The sequence below is a fragment of the Chaetodon auriga genome, chromosome 5 (assembly GCF_051107435.1).
Source record: "Chaetodon auriga isolate fChaAug3 chromosome 5, fChaAug3.hap1, whole genome shotgun sequence".
Taxonomy (NCBI): domain Eukaryota; kingdom Metazoa; phylum Chordata; class Actinopteri; order Chaetodontiformes; family Chaetodontidae; genus Chaetodon; species Chaetodon auriga.
The window spans coordinates 22,077,959-22,093,593 of record NC_135078.1 but is presented as its reverse complement, the minus strand read 5'-3'; the positions used below and the strand labels follow the sequence as shown (position 1 = coordinate 22,093,593).

The window sequence follows — 15,635 nt, the reverse complement described above, 5'->3', positions numbered from 1 at the left end:
GAAAAAGTCGTTTAAGCAAAGTTAAGATTTGTTGCTTGTCCCTCAAATTTTCCTCTGTAAGCGACAACATACCTATAAACTTTAAATCAATAGAGGAAGAATAAATCATCTATTTTTAACTTAATCAAACTATTACTAGTTGTCAGTTTCACACGCAGAGTGTGTGTGAACTATTTGAAGACGGCACAGGCAGCGAGTCTGCGGGTGAATGACAGGATTATTGGGAGAGTATCAGAGCAGATCGGAAACTTGATGGGTCTGCGCACACACACACACACACACACACACACACACACACACACACACACACACACACACACACACACGGATCCGGTCTCTCCCAGTGGCAGCGCGCTCTCACTGCAGCACCCGCTTGTCGCGCTTTGCGGGAGCGGCTGTGCACCGAGCTGCCGGTAACCGGAGGTCTGTCACCGGGAGATCTGACATTCTATCACGGTAAGAGCTGCAGGTATGGATGCTTTTGGAAACAAAAGCTAGGCGCATCATACAGATGCGCAAAACGGGGCACATTTACGCACATGAAATCCGTAGAGGGTTAGCCTATTTAATTTAATTTTGATACAATGTTTATGTTCATATTTTATATACATGTCGTGCTTCGGTTTTTTTTGTTTATATGTATTCAATTTTAATATATCTGTAGAAGCTACAGTAGTTCCCATATCAGGCTGTTTCAGAGGCTACCTGCTGTCAATCTCGACACATGCCGTCATAATAGAGATATGGTCAACCGCACAGACCTTTCGAGTAAATTAAATAACAATAACCAGAAAATGAAGATAATGATGCATAAATCTGTCCGCAGACACTCCGGATAAGCAGGCTGTGGTCAGGGTGAATGGAGTAGAGGGGAGAGAAAGGACGCAGCTTTAGAAAATCGGTTCAAATGGGTAACGGAAGGATCCGGCATGTTGACCTCCCGGTGACCCCTTCAACTTTCAACTCTGGATGCCTCCAGTGATCAGGATCTGCAGTAATCCAGTCAAAGTGATGCGCGCTCGCGTCGACCCTCTGCTGCTGCTGCTGCTGCTGCTGCTGCTATAGGCCTGCGCCTGAGTCTATAATCCACCATGAGATGATATGCATGTGTCCCTCATGTCAGTTTAGGCCTGTGGGTTTTTTTTTTTTTTTTTTTTAATCATTTTGGAAATGCACAAAGGAAATCCACCTCACATTTGGGTGTTTTGACAGTAAAAGGCTACACTTGTGTTTTATAAGGGCACTGACATGAATCAGCAGCCTGGTACTGATTTTGTTTCGTACCCTGGGCCACAAATAAATCCTGTCATTCGTTATTAGACATCTTATCTCAGAGTGTGTGACTGGAGATTTATAATTAATTAATTATTTTTTTTTCTCCTTTTCATTTCCTTCCTAGTGTGACCCATAGTCGTCCTCCTCTCACATCAGTGCTCAAAAGGTTCAATTAATGTCATATTATGCTGCATATAATGAAGCACAATAGTCTCACTGTCTCTGACTTAAGCAGCAATAACAAGTTTTTCTGATCGATCAGGACAGTTCGATGGATAATTCAGATTTGTATTCAGGTAGAAAAGGAGTCAACAGTTATTTTGGGGGGGTGTGATGTGACCAAACAAAGGATTAATTCCCTCAGTGATGAAGAGACACTGTGAATTAATAAACGTACTTTTGAAAAATAAATCACCCTCACCGTTTGCGCGTGCGTGTGTGTAGGTCCATGCGCGTGTGGCCCTACTTGTGCGTGTGGGTGCGTGTGTGCATGTGTGTGTGTGATTGGCCTGTGTCACAGCCGTGGTTTGGGCTGCGGACACCGATGCACCGTGCAGACCTATGGGAGCGCAGGGAAGGCAGAAGGGGGAGGGCAGAGTGTCTGAGGCGGACTCCATTTGTAATGAAGGATCTGATGAGCGGGGTTCAGATCAGGGCTGCCACCGAGTCCGCGAGGGCAATAAAGAGAGAGGCGATATAAATGAGGAGGGAATTACATCCGCTTTGAACGGATCTCAATCTCCACCCGCGGTGACGGGAGGCAGCGGAGCGGACGAGCCGCGGTCTGCGCGCAGGGAGACGGACAGCGGAGCGAGAAACAACCCGATGATATTCCAGCGCCGCGCAGGGATCGTGGCGGATTTTTGAGAAAAAGACGCCGCAACATCTGGACAGTTGGATTTTTAAATATTAATTTAGCGGAAATCAAAGCAAGCTACAAAAACACACGAGCAGGCTGCAGAGCGCGCAGGAGCAGGATGAGCGTGTTTTCAGCAGGGGGAGCAGAGCAGTGCGTTTGAGGTAAAGGCCCTCGGGGAGACCATCCAATATATATATATTTACACACACACATAACACACACGGGCACATGCCAGACACAAGCTGTGGTCATCTTATTTGATGTCAGAGTATTCAAGAGCCGTTTCCATTTTTAAGCAGCGTGTTGGCTGTAGTTTAACACACCGTTCAGCTGGTAACACACTGTGGAGCTGCATGCTCCAGTTATCATCATGCATTAAGGCTGAGATAAAAAAAAATATGAATATTAATTAATTAAATATGACCACGGTAGTCATAATAAGTCTGAAATCTGGATGCTTAATATCGTGTAAACATGCAGTAGCAAGCTGTATCCTTTATCTTCATAAACAATGTGAAAGTTCAAGTTCAGGCACATTTGATCTCCTTTTGAGTGGAAGACTGTAATTAGGTTATTGGATCAGTTACAGTTTAAGTCTATGTAATGTGATGCACGTCATTATCCGTGTGCTGTTTTGCAAAGAGGGCCGTAATTGTGGTTTTTGAGAACAAGACCAAGTGCCAATAAATCACTGTATCCGCAGACAAAGACAGTTCCTCGACGAGTATCGACTGTCCAGCAGTTTGCGTCGTTTATTGGCCTTCGTGGTTTTTAGATGGAAAATTAGTGTTTTTCCTATCGATTGCAAAAATATAGAATATTTTTTTAGGAGGAGTTTAGTCTGAGACTGACTTTAATTTGCACAAAAAGAGATCCTTTAAATTCTATTCCTTGTAGATAATTAATTAAAATAAGAAATGTTCAGGGAAACCTCGCACTCAGCTCGTCATAGAACAATTTCTTATCAAATGTTTTATTTCAGTGAAAGGGTGTGTGTGTGTGTGTGTGTGTGTGTGTGTGTGTGTGTGTGTGTGAGAGAGAGAGAGAGAGAGAGAGAGAGAGAGAGAGAGAGCTGAGATTTTGGTTTATTTTTGTGCAATAAGCAGTTTACATGCAGTAAGAGAAGGTGCTCGTACATTGCAAACCATCACGCACATAGCAGATCCTCATCATTCCTGTATTCATTTCGTGTGTGTGTGTGTGTGTGTGTGTGTGTGTGTGTGTGTGTGTCAGTGGGATATGGCAAACGGAGGGGACCAGTTCGGTCTCGCAGAGCGTCCGGACTCGGACTGCATGGATTCCCCAAAAGAGTCCAAACAGGAAACTCACAGCTACACCTTAAAGTCTCCAGCTTCACCACAGACGGCGTCCAGCCAGCAGACACCGGCCTGTACCACGGATCAAAATGTAAATATTGATTAATTATTGATTAGAACAAACTACTTTTATTGACGCAAAAATATTCCCCTCACTTTTTAGTAACTGTTAGTTGAATTTACTGTGGATTAGTTTTATATAATAAACCACAAAATTAGTATTTCATATATACAAATCTCTATGTAATTACTATATGTAGATATACTGAATTAATTTCTGATATATATGTGCAGTGTGTTTCATTTGGCGGCCTGTGTTCTACAGTCTCCTCCTCAGCTGCACTGAGCACTGTTTATATTCTGCTGCAGGGGATGGAGGGAATCAAAGTTTTCCTTCATGACAGGGAACTCTGGACGAAGTTTGATGAAGTGGGAACTGAAATGATCATCACCAAGGCTGGAAGGTAGAGAGAAGAAACACTTACCTGTTGACTGACAGTTTTTGACTTTGGGTATATTTACCTTTTTATAAGGCCATGGCTTTGATAAAACGCTGTTGGGGGGTTGGATGATTTTTAAAAAATCTCAGGTCTGGCCTCATAATACTTCACGTCGCCAGAACCTCATGGGGACGTTTTGCGTGTAAGGAGCTCACAGGCTGTTCATTTTATTATGTAACCTGAGGTATTTTATCATTTAAATCCGTCTGTGTTGGAAAGTTAGCGCTGATATTTTTCCTGGCCGTGTTCCCTGCAGGAGGATGTTCCCCAGTTACAAGGTGAAGGTCACGGGACTCAACCCAAAAACCAAGTACATCCTCCTGATGGACATCGTGCCCGGGGATGATCATCGCTACAAATTCGCAGACAATAAATGGTTCGTATGTCCCAACATTTATACATTAACTTAGATTAAGCTCCAAATCTCCAGAGTGGTGGAGGCTGTAAGTATGTGCGCACAGGCCGGCTTTGTCATGATGGACACTATTGTTAATTAAAACATTTGTGGGGGAAAAAATATACATAAAAAGTCTAAATTCCTCATGTGAGCAGCCACATTTTTCCATATGAAATCTCAGGCTAAAACCTCTGTAAACAGACGTCTAAGCCTCGCTGTTGTGGGTTTACCCTCCTCTCCATCCCCGCCTGTGCGCTGTGTAAAGGTCGGGTCCTTCTTGCAGACTGGGATGGCCTAGTTCCCCGTGTCCCCCCCCCCCCCCCCCCCCCCCCGTGAGTGCCCGCCGGTTAAATCAGAATAAGAAGGGTTCACCGGGCGGACACACGGCACAGACCGGGATTAAAGTCTCCCATTCAACTGTGTGTTGTGCTGCGGGGAAAATCCGAGCAGACCGCTGACTCTGCAGTGACTTCCATCGATGCTGTTCCTCCTCTGAGAAAACGGGAAACGGGGGTCCGGAGGAGGCGCTCGGTGTTTAGAGGGATTCATGAAGCCTGAAGCTTAAAGATGGGTGTGGTTGTTTGATCCCCTCAGCAGGCTGCACTTTTACTCCAAAAATATCGCACCATTTTAGTTTTGTTTTGCTTAATTTTAATTAATTTAGGTCTTTTTTCCCTCCAATTTTTGCCAGGTCACGTCATTTGACCTTTACGCATTGCAGACTCAAAACACAGGCCAGACTTCATGCAGCTAGACAGCCGTTTTGAAACAAAACGCAGGCTGTGATCAATATATATCAAGGCCTTATTCTTCTCTCAGAGCCCGAAATGTCTGGTTATATTAATTATTTAGATTACAGCCCCCACTAGTTCTTTTTCGGTCCTAATTAGTTTTATTAGTGACGCGTAAAACGTCAGATGCGAAGCTTGAAGAGGAACTCGCCTGTAGCCTAAACCTTTAACACACTGATTAAAAATTAATGCGCAGAACGAAAATCACCACTCAAACAGGTTGGCCCTATTTTTAGTGTCTTGTCTTGTGTGTTAAAAGTGAGAAAATAGGCCATAGCTCAGAGATTAAGTGGTTATAATTGCCCCTTCTTGGTCGTTTGTGGTCCGTGTTGTTTTAGTTTTTGGTGATTGGACTTTTTCAGCAGAGGTTAACGGCCTCAGACTTCTCAACATTTCTCTGGCAGAAACTAACGAGGCTGCAACACTTCGTGAGGTGGCCGAGTTAATTTGGGTCTGTTAAGCTAAAGTCCAGATGTGGATATCTGTGTAAACTTCAGCAAAACAAGGTGCACTTTGTGTTTGTCTAATTAAAGCAGCGGATCGGCCTGCTACAGCCGGCGGCGGCGCAGGCCTCCAGCGCCGCGGGGCGCTGGGCAGAGCGGTGCGCGGCCGCTCAGACAAACCGCTGCGACCCACTGAGCGTCAACGTCTCAGTCTTTTCTGATCTGCTGCTTTTTCTTGGGCGCATAGGTCGATAACGGGAAAGGCAGAGCCAGCCATGCCCGGGAGGCTCTACGTCCACCCGGACTCTCCAGCCACCGGGGCGCACTGGAGCCGCCAGCTCGTCTCTTTCCAGAAGCTCAAACTCACCAACAACCACCTGGACCCCTTTGGACACGTGAGTCGTAACAGTAGCCTTTTTTACTAATGTGGCGTAGAACAAGAAAAATGTTGGTCTGTTTGCTTGAATGTTAAAAAATATTTTTGCCCTTGAACGTAGACTAGTTGTGTCCCTTTAAAATAACGTCATCTAGCAGACAACACACCAACGTTAAGGACACAGTTTCCCAATGAAAATGCTCTATTGGCCACATCAAATAGCCATAATATGCTTTTTCGATAATTAACCCTGAGTGATGTTTTTAGTCGAAGAAGAACGGTTAAACAAACTGCGGTCACAGCTCCAGTTAGGCAGGCGGGCACAAGCCGACATGTTTGCTCATTCTCCTGAACATAACTCAGCAGCCTTCACAACACAGCACAAATCACCGGGAGGGCAGAGCGGCCGCAGTTTAAACCTCATTCCTGCCATGTCCGGCTTTCACGGCTGCCCTGCAGCAACAGTCTGAGTCCACGCACGCTGTGATCTCGCGGCCACCGCGAGCCCCACGGCGAGCGAGCAGGTGAGCGCGTCTCGTCCTGCGCGCGCGTGGTCGAAACAAACAGGAACAATAATCTTTTCGGGCTTGTTAAATTAGACGTAATGATTTCAGTGACTCTGAAGTCCATTAGCTAATACACGTCGGGCACGTCGCCGCGATTAAACTGAGCTCCCCGGATAAACAAACGTGCTCGCGCCCGTGCACGCGCATACACAGAGAGCCATGATCCAATTAAAAAACACTTGTGGAGTGGCCTGTGTCGTGGGAAATGGTTCAGATTGTGCCCTGGACGCGCAGACTTTGTTATAGTTTTACATTACTGGCATGTCAGAGCCAAATTTACAGACTTCATAATAAATAAAAAAACGCTGGTAAGGGTTGGTCACCAGGTACACCAATCAATTAATTACTTCACTGATCTACGAAGTGACATGGAATTCTATTTAGAAATTTTATTTCCAGTATATGTGACTCTGTGGAGTCTATGGTCTTATATAACTATGTTAGTTGTGGCTGAAAGAAAATGGTCACAGATGCCATATTTGCCCATATTTGATTAATGCAATGAAATTAACAGCATGTCCCAATAATCACTTTGTTTTAAGGTGGCAGCTATCTTTGTGTCCATGCAGGATTTTTGGTAACACTGGAATGAAATTGGGACATTTAAAAAAAAAAATTAAATAGTATAGCTGTAGCTCTGCATAGTTACACAGAGCTGAATTAGACTATATATACATATGTTTATTTGTTATATTAAAGCAGGACGTGATATCAGTATTTTTGAAATCCTGGCTTTCAAAACAAAGGGTTGATTTTCCTCTTGGCTTACATCAGTTTGATCCTAGTAAAATGTAAACTGTGAATATCTGTCTTAAAGATTCATGTCATCCAAGAAATATGGGGACCTTGACATAAATTGGGTTTACCCTCCACCTGGCCTCCAGTCTAGTCCAAATCCCAGCATCTGCCGGTGAGTCTCTGGAAACATGACAGGTCTGTCAGTCTCACCTTCTCAATCTTTCCCCCCGTGCAGATAATACTCAACTCCATGCACAAATACCAGCCTCGTCTCCATATTGTCAAGGCGGACGAGAATAACGGCTTCGGCTCCAAAAACACGGCTTTCTGCACCCACGTCTTCTCTGAGACCGCCTTCATCGCTGTCACGTCCTACCAGAACCATAAGGTACGCTTTACACAAGACACACTGCACCAAAACACAGTCAGAGGTTAGGAACTAAAACGCCACTCTGTGTGTTTTAGAAAGGTGCCAGATGAATCTCTTTTATGGATGAAAAAATGAAATACAAGACAAAAAATATATTTAGATCAGGTGTTCGGATGTGAAGCGTCCCGGCCTCATAATTATTCTAACAATAACAGAAATGGATCTCAAAGTCTCGTATGGAGGTTTGCCTTTGGTCACTGGCCTCATTCAAACTTCTCTCTCTCACATGTGTTCACACACACTCTCACACACACACACACACACACACACACACACACTCACACAGACAGACAGACAGACAGACAGACAGACAGACAGTTTTGTCTTTGTTTGTATGACTGTCTGTCTTTTGTATCCAGAGAGTCAATTTGCATCTTCTTTGTTTATATGTCCTTACTCTGTATTTGTAAACATGTCCAAAAATAAATTATTTGTGTGTGTGTGTGTGTGTGTGTGTGTGTGTGTGTGTGTGTGAGCGCGTGTGAGAGAAAAGTGTGTGAGTGTTGCTCAGTAATGACCTGTTTCTTTCCCTTGATCTTGGCTGATCCAGTTTCCTCGGCCTCTACCACCATGACAGATTGCTGAAGCTTTAAGCCACTTTGCCGGTTAAGTTTTCACAAGATAGCCTCAAACTGATCACATTTCACAACACCACATAAATTACAGAAATTCATAAATCTCAGCTATAACTTTTCTACAGAGTTTTGAAATTGTTCTTTTTATGAATTTTCCACATCATATATACTGGAGGCTGACTTAGTAATAGAGGCCTAAATTAAATAAACACGTAACGGCTCAGAAAATAGATCTACAACGAGCATTTAATCCATCACGGTGCATTCATTTATTTAAAATAGCAGGTGGAGTTTTTAGCATATAAAAACAGATGATACAGTATTGTTTTATTTTTACTGAAAAGCTGAAGTATTGTGTATGAAGTCAATAATAATTGTTATAAGGGTAAATGTAATTATTATAGCTGTATATGTTATCAGAAATGAAATAGATATTTTGTATTTTAAACTTTTTCACTGATTTATATCACTGTTTTTAGTGGTAGTAGTAGAAGTAGGAGGACAAAGTGACCATTGAATTAGTTTTGAGTATTAAATAAAAAAAAAATGTGTAAATAAAATTGGTTATTGTGTAAAAATAAATCTTAAAACTTAATATTCCCATCGCATTCAGTAACAAATACTGGTATCACACCTCTATGTTGATTCCACCGCTGGAAGTATGAAGCTGGTATTTGGTGCAGGCCGTCGGTATTATCAGCACTTCAGGGTTTGTTTGAACCTGAGCTCGTGTCAGAGCTGCAGTCCACTCGCCTGCTGTGTGATGGACACACAGCACAGAGGTTTCCCTCCATGACATCACTGAGAAAAGTTTGAAGACTTAACATCAAAGCTCCAAGCTTTGGACCTCTAAAAGCTTTGGCCTGAAATCCTGAAACCTGGCGACTGTTTGGGTAAACAGTTTATTCTGTGTCAGCTGGCGAGGACACTGTCCGCTCCGTTAGAAACGTCAGCGGCTGAGGAATGTTGGCAGGGCAGAGCTTCAGCGGGCCTGCTTTTAACATCTGCAGGGCCTCTGACAAATAGTAAACTACTGACTTTCAGTCAATGAGAAGAACGGTTAAAAAAAGCAAATGTGCCTGTGTGTGTGTGTGTGTGTGTGTGTGTGTGTGTGTGTGTCTGGGCCTGCGTGTGTTTCTTTGTCCTGTGTGTGTTAAAGATGAAAGAGTTAAAGGTTTTCTGTGTTTTGTGCTCAGATTACACAGCTGAAGATCGAGAATAATCCTTTTGCAAAGGGCTTCAGAGGCAGCGACGACAATGAGCTGCACCGCATGGCCAAGCTGCAAGGGTGAGCACAGCCTCTTTGTGTGTGTGTGTGTGTGTGTGTGTGTGTGTGTGTGTGTGTGTGTGTGTGTGTGTGTGTGTGTTTGCAGTGTCTGCATGCTTGTGACCATTCATTGGAAACAAAATCTATTCTTCTCTCTGAGGCTTGTTATGATTGGGTACATATGGTCTAAGCCTTGTGTCTGTGTGTGTGTGTGTGTGTGTGTGTGTGTGTGTGTGAGTGGAGCCAAGCCGTTTAAAGAGATGTGAGCCATTGTCACCTGAAGGTTGATCTTAGCCTGAAAGTCGTCCAGACCGTGCAGCACAAACACGAGCATTGACAGGCGATATCACATCGCTGCTGGTCGATGAGGCTGTCGCTGCTGATCGGCTGATGGCCCCACATGGTGCCTGTTTGCGTGCTGAACTAATCATCATCCAAGCACTGTTGTGGCAGGCAGTTTAGAGATTTTAATAAGCCAATGGCGGAGGCTGACACAGAGGGGAGGGGGGAGAAAAGAGAAGGGAGGACGAGGAGGAGGAGGAGGAGGAGGAGGAGAAGGGTTGTATTAAATGCAGCACCCCTGTGTTATTGTGCTGCTGTGGTTGGTGGAGACGAGAGGAGGGCAGAGGAGAGGAGAGAGGAGACTCTATCTGAAGTGACACACGGACGGATGTTTATTTTTAGAGCGGCGAATTATCTCACACACAACAGCACTGACTCTGTGTGTGTGTGTGTGTGTGTGTGTGAGTGAGTGCGCGCCAGTGTGTGTCACTATCTCGGCGAGAGTCAGGGAGATGTGGCCCGCTGTCCCCTACATACCATAGAGTTCACCAAGAGGGCAGCGTGCACAGAGAGACATCAGAGCTGAAAGGATCGAGAACGGCTAAGTAGACTTGAAAGAAAAAGGAAAAACAGGAGCACAAACACTACAGGCAGGCGGGATTGAATCCAACAGAAATACCTGTAGAGAGTCAGCAGGGGCAGCTCTCTGCAGCGCACCTGAAGCCGTCACATGCAAACTGTTCCCTCTGCTGTCTTTCTGTTGCAGTAAGGACTTCCCCGTGGTCCCTCGCAGCACTGTCCGTCAGAGAGCCTGCTCCGCCGGGAGTCCGTTCAGCGGGGAGGGCCGGGGTCTGCGGGGCTCCCCCGATGCTGTCCGATCCCCTTACAGCTGTGAGAACAGCTTGAACAGCAGCAGCCCCCAGGAGCTGCTGAGCGCTGCCCCCGCACACTACATCCTGCCCCATCCTCACCTGCAGCACGGCCAACAGCCGCAGGTGTACCACTGCACCAAGAGGAAAGGTAGGAGGAAGGCTGGAAAAACAAACTCCCTGACACCTGAGTGCAGATACGACCCACGTATTTCAGCATTCATCGAATTATTGGAATACTTTTTCTAACTGTGGAAATAATAATGTATTTTTAATCACACCCTCATGTTTCCCTGATGCAAGTAAGAAAATATCACTTGAGCAGCAGAAAACTGGTAATTTGTGGCTTATCCAACATGTGTTTCAGGGCCAAAATATTCATAGTGAGCAGAAAAAAAAAACAATTTTGGGCAAATGTCATAGCAGCTTATTGTATTTTTCAGGTTAATATGTGATGGTTAATCAGGGATTTTACCCGTTTGCCTATTGACTACAAATATACACATATTATTGCAGACTGTTATCTACACTTTACACATTTCAAGATTGATTTCCTAACTTTGATGCAGCCAGAATGAAAATCAAGAGATTTGACCGTGAACAATTCATTATTATTCCTGTCAGCCAAGTCACTGCTTCCTCTTGCTAATGCCACTGCTGCAGGGACAATTTGGAAATTTAGAAATCAGAAGTGGCGCCCAAAAAGCTCTGCATTCGTTAGGTTTAAAATTGTTGATGTTTGTCAGCCAACTGCAGCGATCATGTGACTACTGTACGTAACATGTAAGAAAAAAAAAAAACACCTTTTTTCTTTCTTACCGTGAACGACCTCGAACGTCTCTTCAGGTTGTTGTTTATATCCTGCTGAAATTAATGTAAACCAATGGCTGCCTGGGAAGTAGGAAATTAACCTAAAAACCTGATTTACATTAATTTGTGCTGCGACATTCAGTTTGTGTTTGCAAACTGTGTGTAATTAGCATTAGATTTACCAAGGCAGCAGCTGAATGAATGAATAATTTATTTTCACGTCTGGTCATTTTCACATGCTTGCATGGGTTTATTCAGACATATTAATCAACAGCTAAGAGAAAATCAGCAACAGTGACTCAACTACTTCTGCACTTGGCTGAAGAAAAGACTTTCAGTGTTGCGACTTATTTTAGATCATATAAGAAAAGATAAAAAGTGTAATGAAGCTGAAAATTCTTAATAATTTGATTCCAAAACATTTTCTAAAGCTGGACCTAAACTCAAACTGTGAAAGATTGTTTAGGTGACGCTGAGCTGATCACGGTGCTTTCAGGCAACCTGTACACTTTATAGTTAACGGGGTATCATTTCAAATGTATAACTGCAATACTGATACTACTGCAAACACCTGTTTTACTGTCAAGTCCAAAAGAATATATTTTCGATACCTCACTTTGAGGAAAATAAACTTTTTCCAGCATAACCCTTTTTCTCATGTAACATAAAAAGACAATCTTCTTAAATATGAAATATTTAAGCATAATGAGCAGGTACCTGGTAGTTAAGGGGCTAAAATGTGGTCCTTTGCAGACGAACTGTGCTTGAATCCCGGCATCATATTTGTTTATAAATTAATGTCATATGTGCTCTAAAAGCAGCCGACTTTTAATACAGCTTTCCTTCATGTGTACATTTTGTTCTCGTCTCAGCTTCTTGAACTGTCAAATGTGGGAAGTTGGTAATTCTGAGCTGAAACTTCTCCGGATCTCACTTGTCATTAAGGTGAAATGGAAAATCAACTGAATATTTTCTCTCTGTCTTCCTCTGCAGTGGAGGACAACTGCTCTTCAGGAAACCGCCAGCACCCCTACAAGAAAGCCTTCACTGGCAGCTCACCGAGTGAGGGCGAGTCTTACTATCACCCCTCCTCCTACCCTCCTCCTCCACCCGGCCTCTCCAACAACCCTGCCCTGGGTCTCACTGACTCCCCCTACAGCTCAGACATGGGACAGCGTCAGGCGTGCATGTTTGCCGGCTCAGAGCCCAGACTGGATGAACTCAACTGTACATCCTGGTCATACACCTGCCCGCTCCCCTCTGCCATGACCCCTATGGAACCTTACCCACCTTATACCCCTCATCCTCCCTACAGCTCCAGCCCCCAGGGCTCTCGACTCAGCACTATAGCCCACCAGAGCTCTCCGCCGCTGGGAGAACACATCTCCCATGACCCCTATCAGAGCCAGAGCTCCGGACCTCCATCTCAGAGCTCCCAAAACATTCACAGCAGGCAGCTCAGCCCTCCTCTCAGAGAGTATCCTCGCTACACGCCAAACCTGTCTCCTCCTCTCTACCACACACTAGAGACGCACACACACATCAGGTGTGGAGTCCCAGAATGGAGTGCAGCCTCCTAACTGAACCAGAGGACAAACCCCAAAGACTGATTGGTGGACAGAGATTCCTCCTCTCGAATTCAGTGACCCTTCTTTCTGCTCTTCTGAAAGATGCTGCGCCGCCTACGGACTAAATGTGATATTACCTTTGTAAAATAATTGTGAAAAGTGTGACTTTGTGCTGTGTGAAGAGGTGTCATCTGTTATTCATGTCTCTCCCCTGTGCTGGATGGAGCAGTGGATTGTTAAAGACTGGACTTGGACATCCATGATGCTTCAGATGTTTTAAAAAAAAAAAAAAAAAAAAGTCTGAGCAGCACAATCAAAGTTGTACTTTCTCATCTTTCCAGAACCCAAAGCCTGGTGTCATTTCACTGTTTGCACTGTGAGCCCTGTGAAGGCCAGGCCGTGAACAGCGCTAGGCTGCTTTCCTCTCAATGACTCCCACCCTCTCCATTGTGAAGGATGTAAATTGTGACCCACTGGCAGACAGGCAGTAACATTTACTGACCAAAATAATCTGAGCTCTCACAGCAGAGCCTGAGGGAGGCGTTTTTTTATCTTTAGCGGAGCAAAGCACAGCTCCATGCTCAGTCTCAGTGAAGGAGAAAAGGCACGAGTTCTCTGTGTGTGCGTGTTTGTATGTAAAGCCTATGTCAGCTTAGCTCAAGGATGCCATGAGTTAATTTCCAATGAGACAGGCAGTAGTAGCTGCAGGCGCTGCACCATAGAGATAAACAGTTTGTTTAGACCACGCTACAGGCTGAAAGACCTGTAAACACTGTTTCCAATGCATTCTGGGTAAATGCATTACTCAGCGTCATGCAGCTGTCACTGCTGTCCTCTTAGTCACCCCCAGCTGACCAATCGGCTTTGCCCGTTCGCTGCGAGCCGTCCAATGAGCGCGCGCCTCTCTTTTATCCCGAGCTGACCAGTCAGAGCTGGAGTTCAGCATGTTTTATGTGTGCGTGTGTTGTCCCATTTTTGTTAGTTTCTGAATTATTCATGAGTCCAGTGTTGATCCTTGACATGCAAGGATTGCTCAGCAAACACAAAGAATCACAGTGCTGTAAATGTGATAATGTTAATGCGCCAACTTAAAATATTCTCTTTAGTCTCTTCATTTTCGATCGAAATGCTCCCTGTCACACAGCATTGCTCCATTAATTGCTGTGAGAAGACTGGGTTAAATACATTTCCCTGCAGATTTGGTTCGTATTACTCTCCTCCTTGCAGCTAAATGTAAAGAAGCGTTTGTGGCGTCTGTGCAAAATAGACGCAAGCTGAGATTTTGTTTTATTTTTGTGTCATGCAGCAGTTTTTATATTTCTGTCCAGGTGTTTTACATGCAGTAACATGTGAGAAGGTGCTCGAACATTACAAACCATCAGTATACAGAGAGCAGATCCTCATCCTTCATGTATTCATTTGATGTATTTGATTTGTGTGTGCGTGAGTGTGTGTGAGTGTGTGTGTGTGTGTGTGTGTGTGTGTGTGTGTGTGTGTGTGTGTGTGTGTGTGTGTGCGCGTGTTACAATGAGATTTTTATAACCTTTTTCCTGCTAATAGTATTTATTACTCTAGATTTGTAAAGATTAGTTTGTTGTTAACTTGTGCAACAAGACGGTATTGTTCAGAGATACTCGCTTCTCTTTGAAGGTTTGTTTCTGGTTTCACCCTCCATCTCCAAGTGGTGACAAATAGTTGTGATAAGCAAACAATATTTTCTGTTCTACGGAAATAAAGACAGATTTATATACAGAAACAGAATAAATTTTTGAGAATTTTTGCGTAAGTCAAGCGATGGTAGTGTTCTTCTTTGCGATTAGATAACTAACACAGCAGAGACAAGACATTAACATTCCCAGAGGGTTATTTAAAGTACGTTCAGCACCTTGGGAGTGGAAACTCTTTTAAGTGCGGTGCCGTTTATCAGTTTCAATGAATGTATCAATATGAAGGACCTGATGACAACAGTAGCCTGCACCTTTTCCCAAATGCATGCTCCAAAAGTGTCCAACGATGGCATTCAACAACGTAGAGAGCATTGTTTAAAGTGTAGCAGTGTGTACTCTGCTGTGTTATCACGTATGAGGGACCCCGCTGTCTCTACCTCCTGCACTCAGAGTGCTGTGGGGTGCTGTGGGGTGCTGTGCATACCTTGTCTGCCTCTTCTTATCTCTGACAGGTTGTTTGGCATCTCCAGTCTCCACCAGCTGGACCCCCTCACTGACAACCTGCTGCCCAGAGAGGGGTGGGGTCTGCCGGGATGCAGGACAAAGAAAGGTGGGGGTGTGTTGGTGGTCCCCCCCTTTCGCTGAGACCCCCCCTCCAAACAGCCACTCTCCCTCGGTCCTCTCTCATGTTTCTGTGTCTCTTGCAGCAAAGTTAACCTCTTACACCTGCTCAGAGTTTACAACACCCTTATTTTGAAAGAACAAATGGACGTAACGTGCAGAGATTTATTTGGAAAGGTTGTTAAATCATTACACTTCCAGCCCAGAGTATTTACATTTAATTGTGTAGTTATATGTCAGTTGTCAGGCCTCCCTCTCTCCCCTTCTCTTTTGCTCTTTCTTCCT

General features: G+C 44.4%; 1 protein-coding gene across 3 annotated transcripts; it reads left to right on the top strand.

Annotated features, from left to right (window-relative positions):
• The first annotated feature begins 418 nt into the window (after window positions 1-418).
• Window positions 419-14,809, top strand: tbx5b (T-box transcription factor 5b). Of its 3 annotated transcripts, none has more exons than XM_076729779.1 (9): window positions 419-456; window positions 3,368-3,541; window positions 3,820-3,914; window positions 4,207-4,326; window positions 5,829-5,976; window positions 7,497-7,649; window positions 9,463-9,554; window positions 10,582-10,835; window positions 12,488-14,809. In XM_076729779.1, exons 2-9 carry the CDS (start codon window positions 3,374-3,376, stop codon window positions 13,072-13,074), a joined length of 1,617 nt encoding a protein of 538 aa, XP_076585894.1. In that variant the 5' UTR covers window positions 419-456; window positions 3,368-3,373; the 3' UTR covers window positions 13,075-14,809. The 3 variants fall into 3 exon arrangements, with proteins under 3 accessions (XP_076585894.1, XP_076585892.1, XP_076585895.1); XM_076729777.1 differs by lacking the exon at window positions 419-456 and adding an exon at window positions 1,847-2,295; XM_076729780.1 differs by lacking the exon at window positions 419-456 and having other exon boundaries at window positions 3,508-3,541; window positions 3,855-3,914.
• Window positions 14,810-15,635: the final 826 nt, after the last annotated feature.

Bases quoted from the DNA above. Each gene is read 5' to 3' on its own strand.
- tbx5b (XM_076729779.1), top strand. From the start codon at position 3,374: ATGGCAAACGGAGGGGACCAGTTCGGTCTCGCAGAGCGTCCGGACTCG. The intron at 3,915-4,206 runs GTAGAGAGAAGA...TGTTCCCTGCAG, and splicing joins ATCATCACCAAGGCTGGAAG to GAGGATGTTCCCCAGTTACA. The intron at 9,555-10,581 runs GTGAGCACAGCC...TTTCTGTTGCAG, and splicing joins CGCATGGCCAAGCTGCAAGG to TAAGGACTTCCCCGTGGTCC.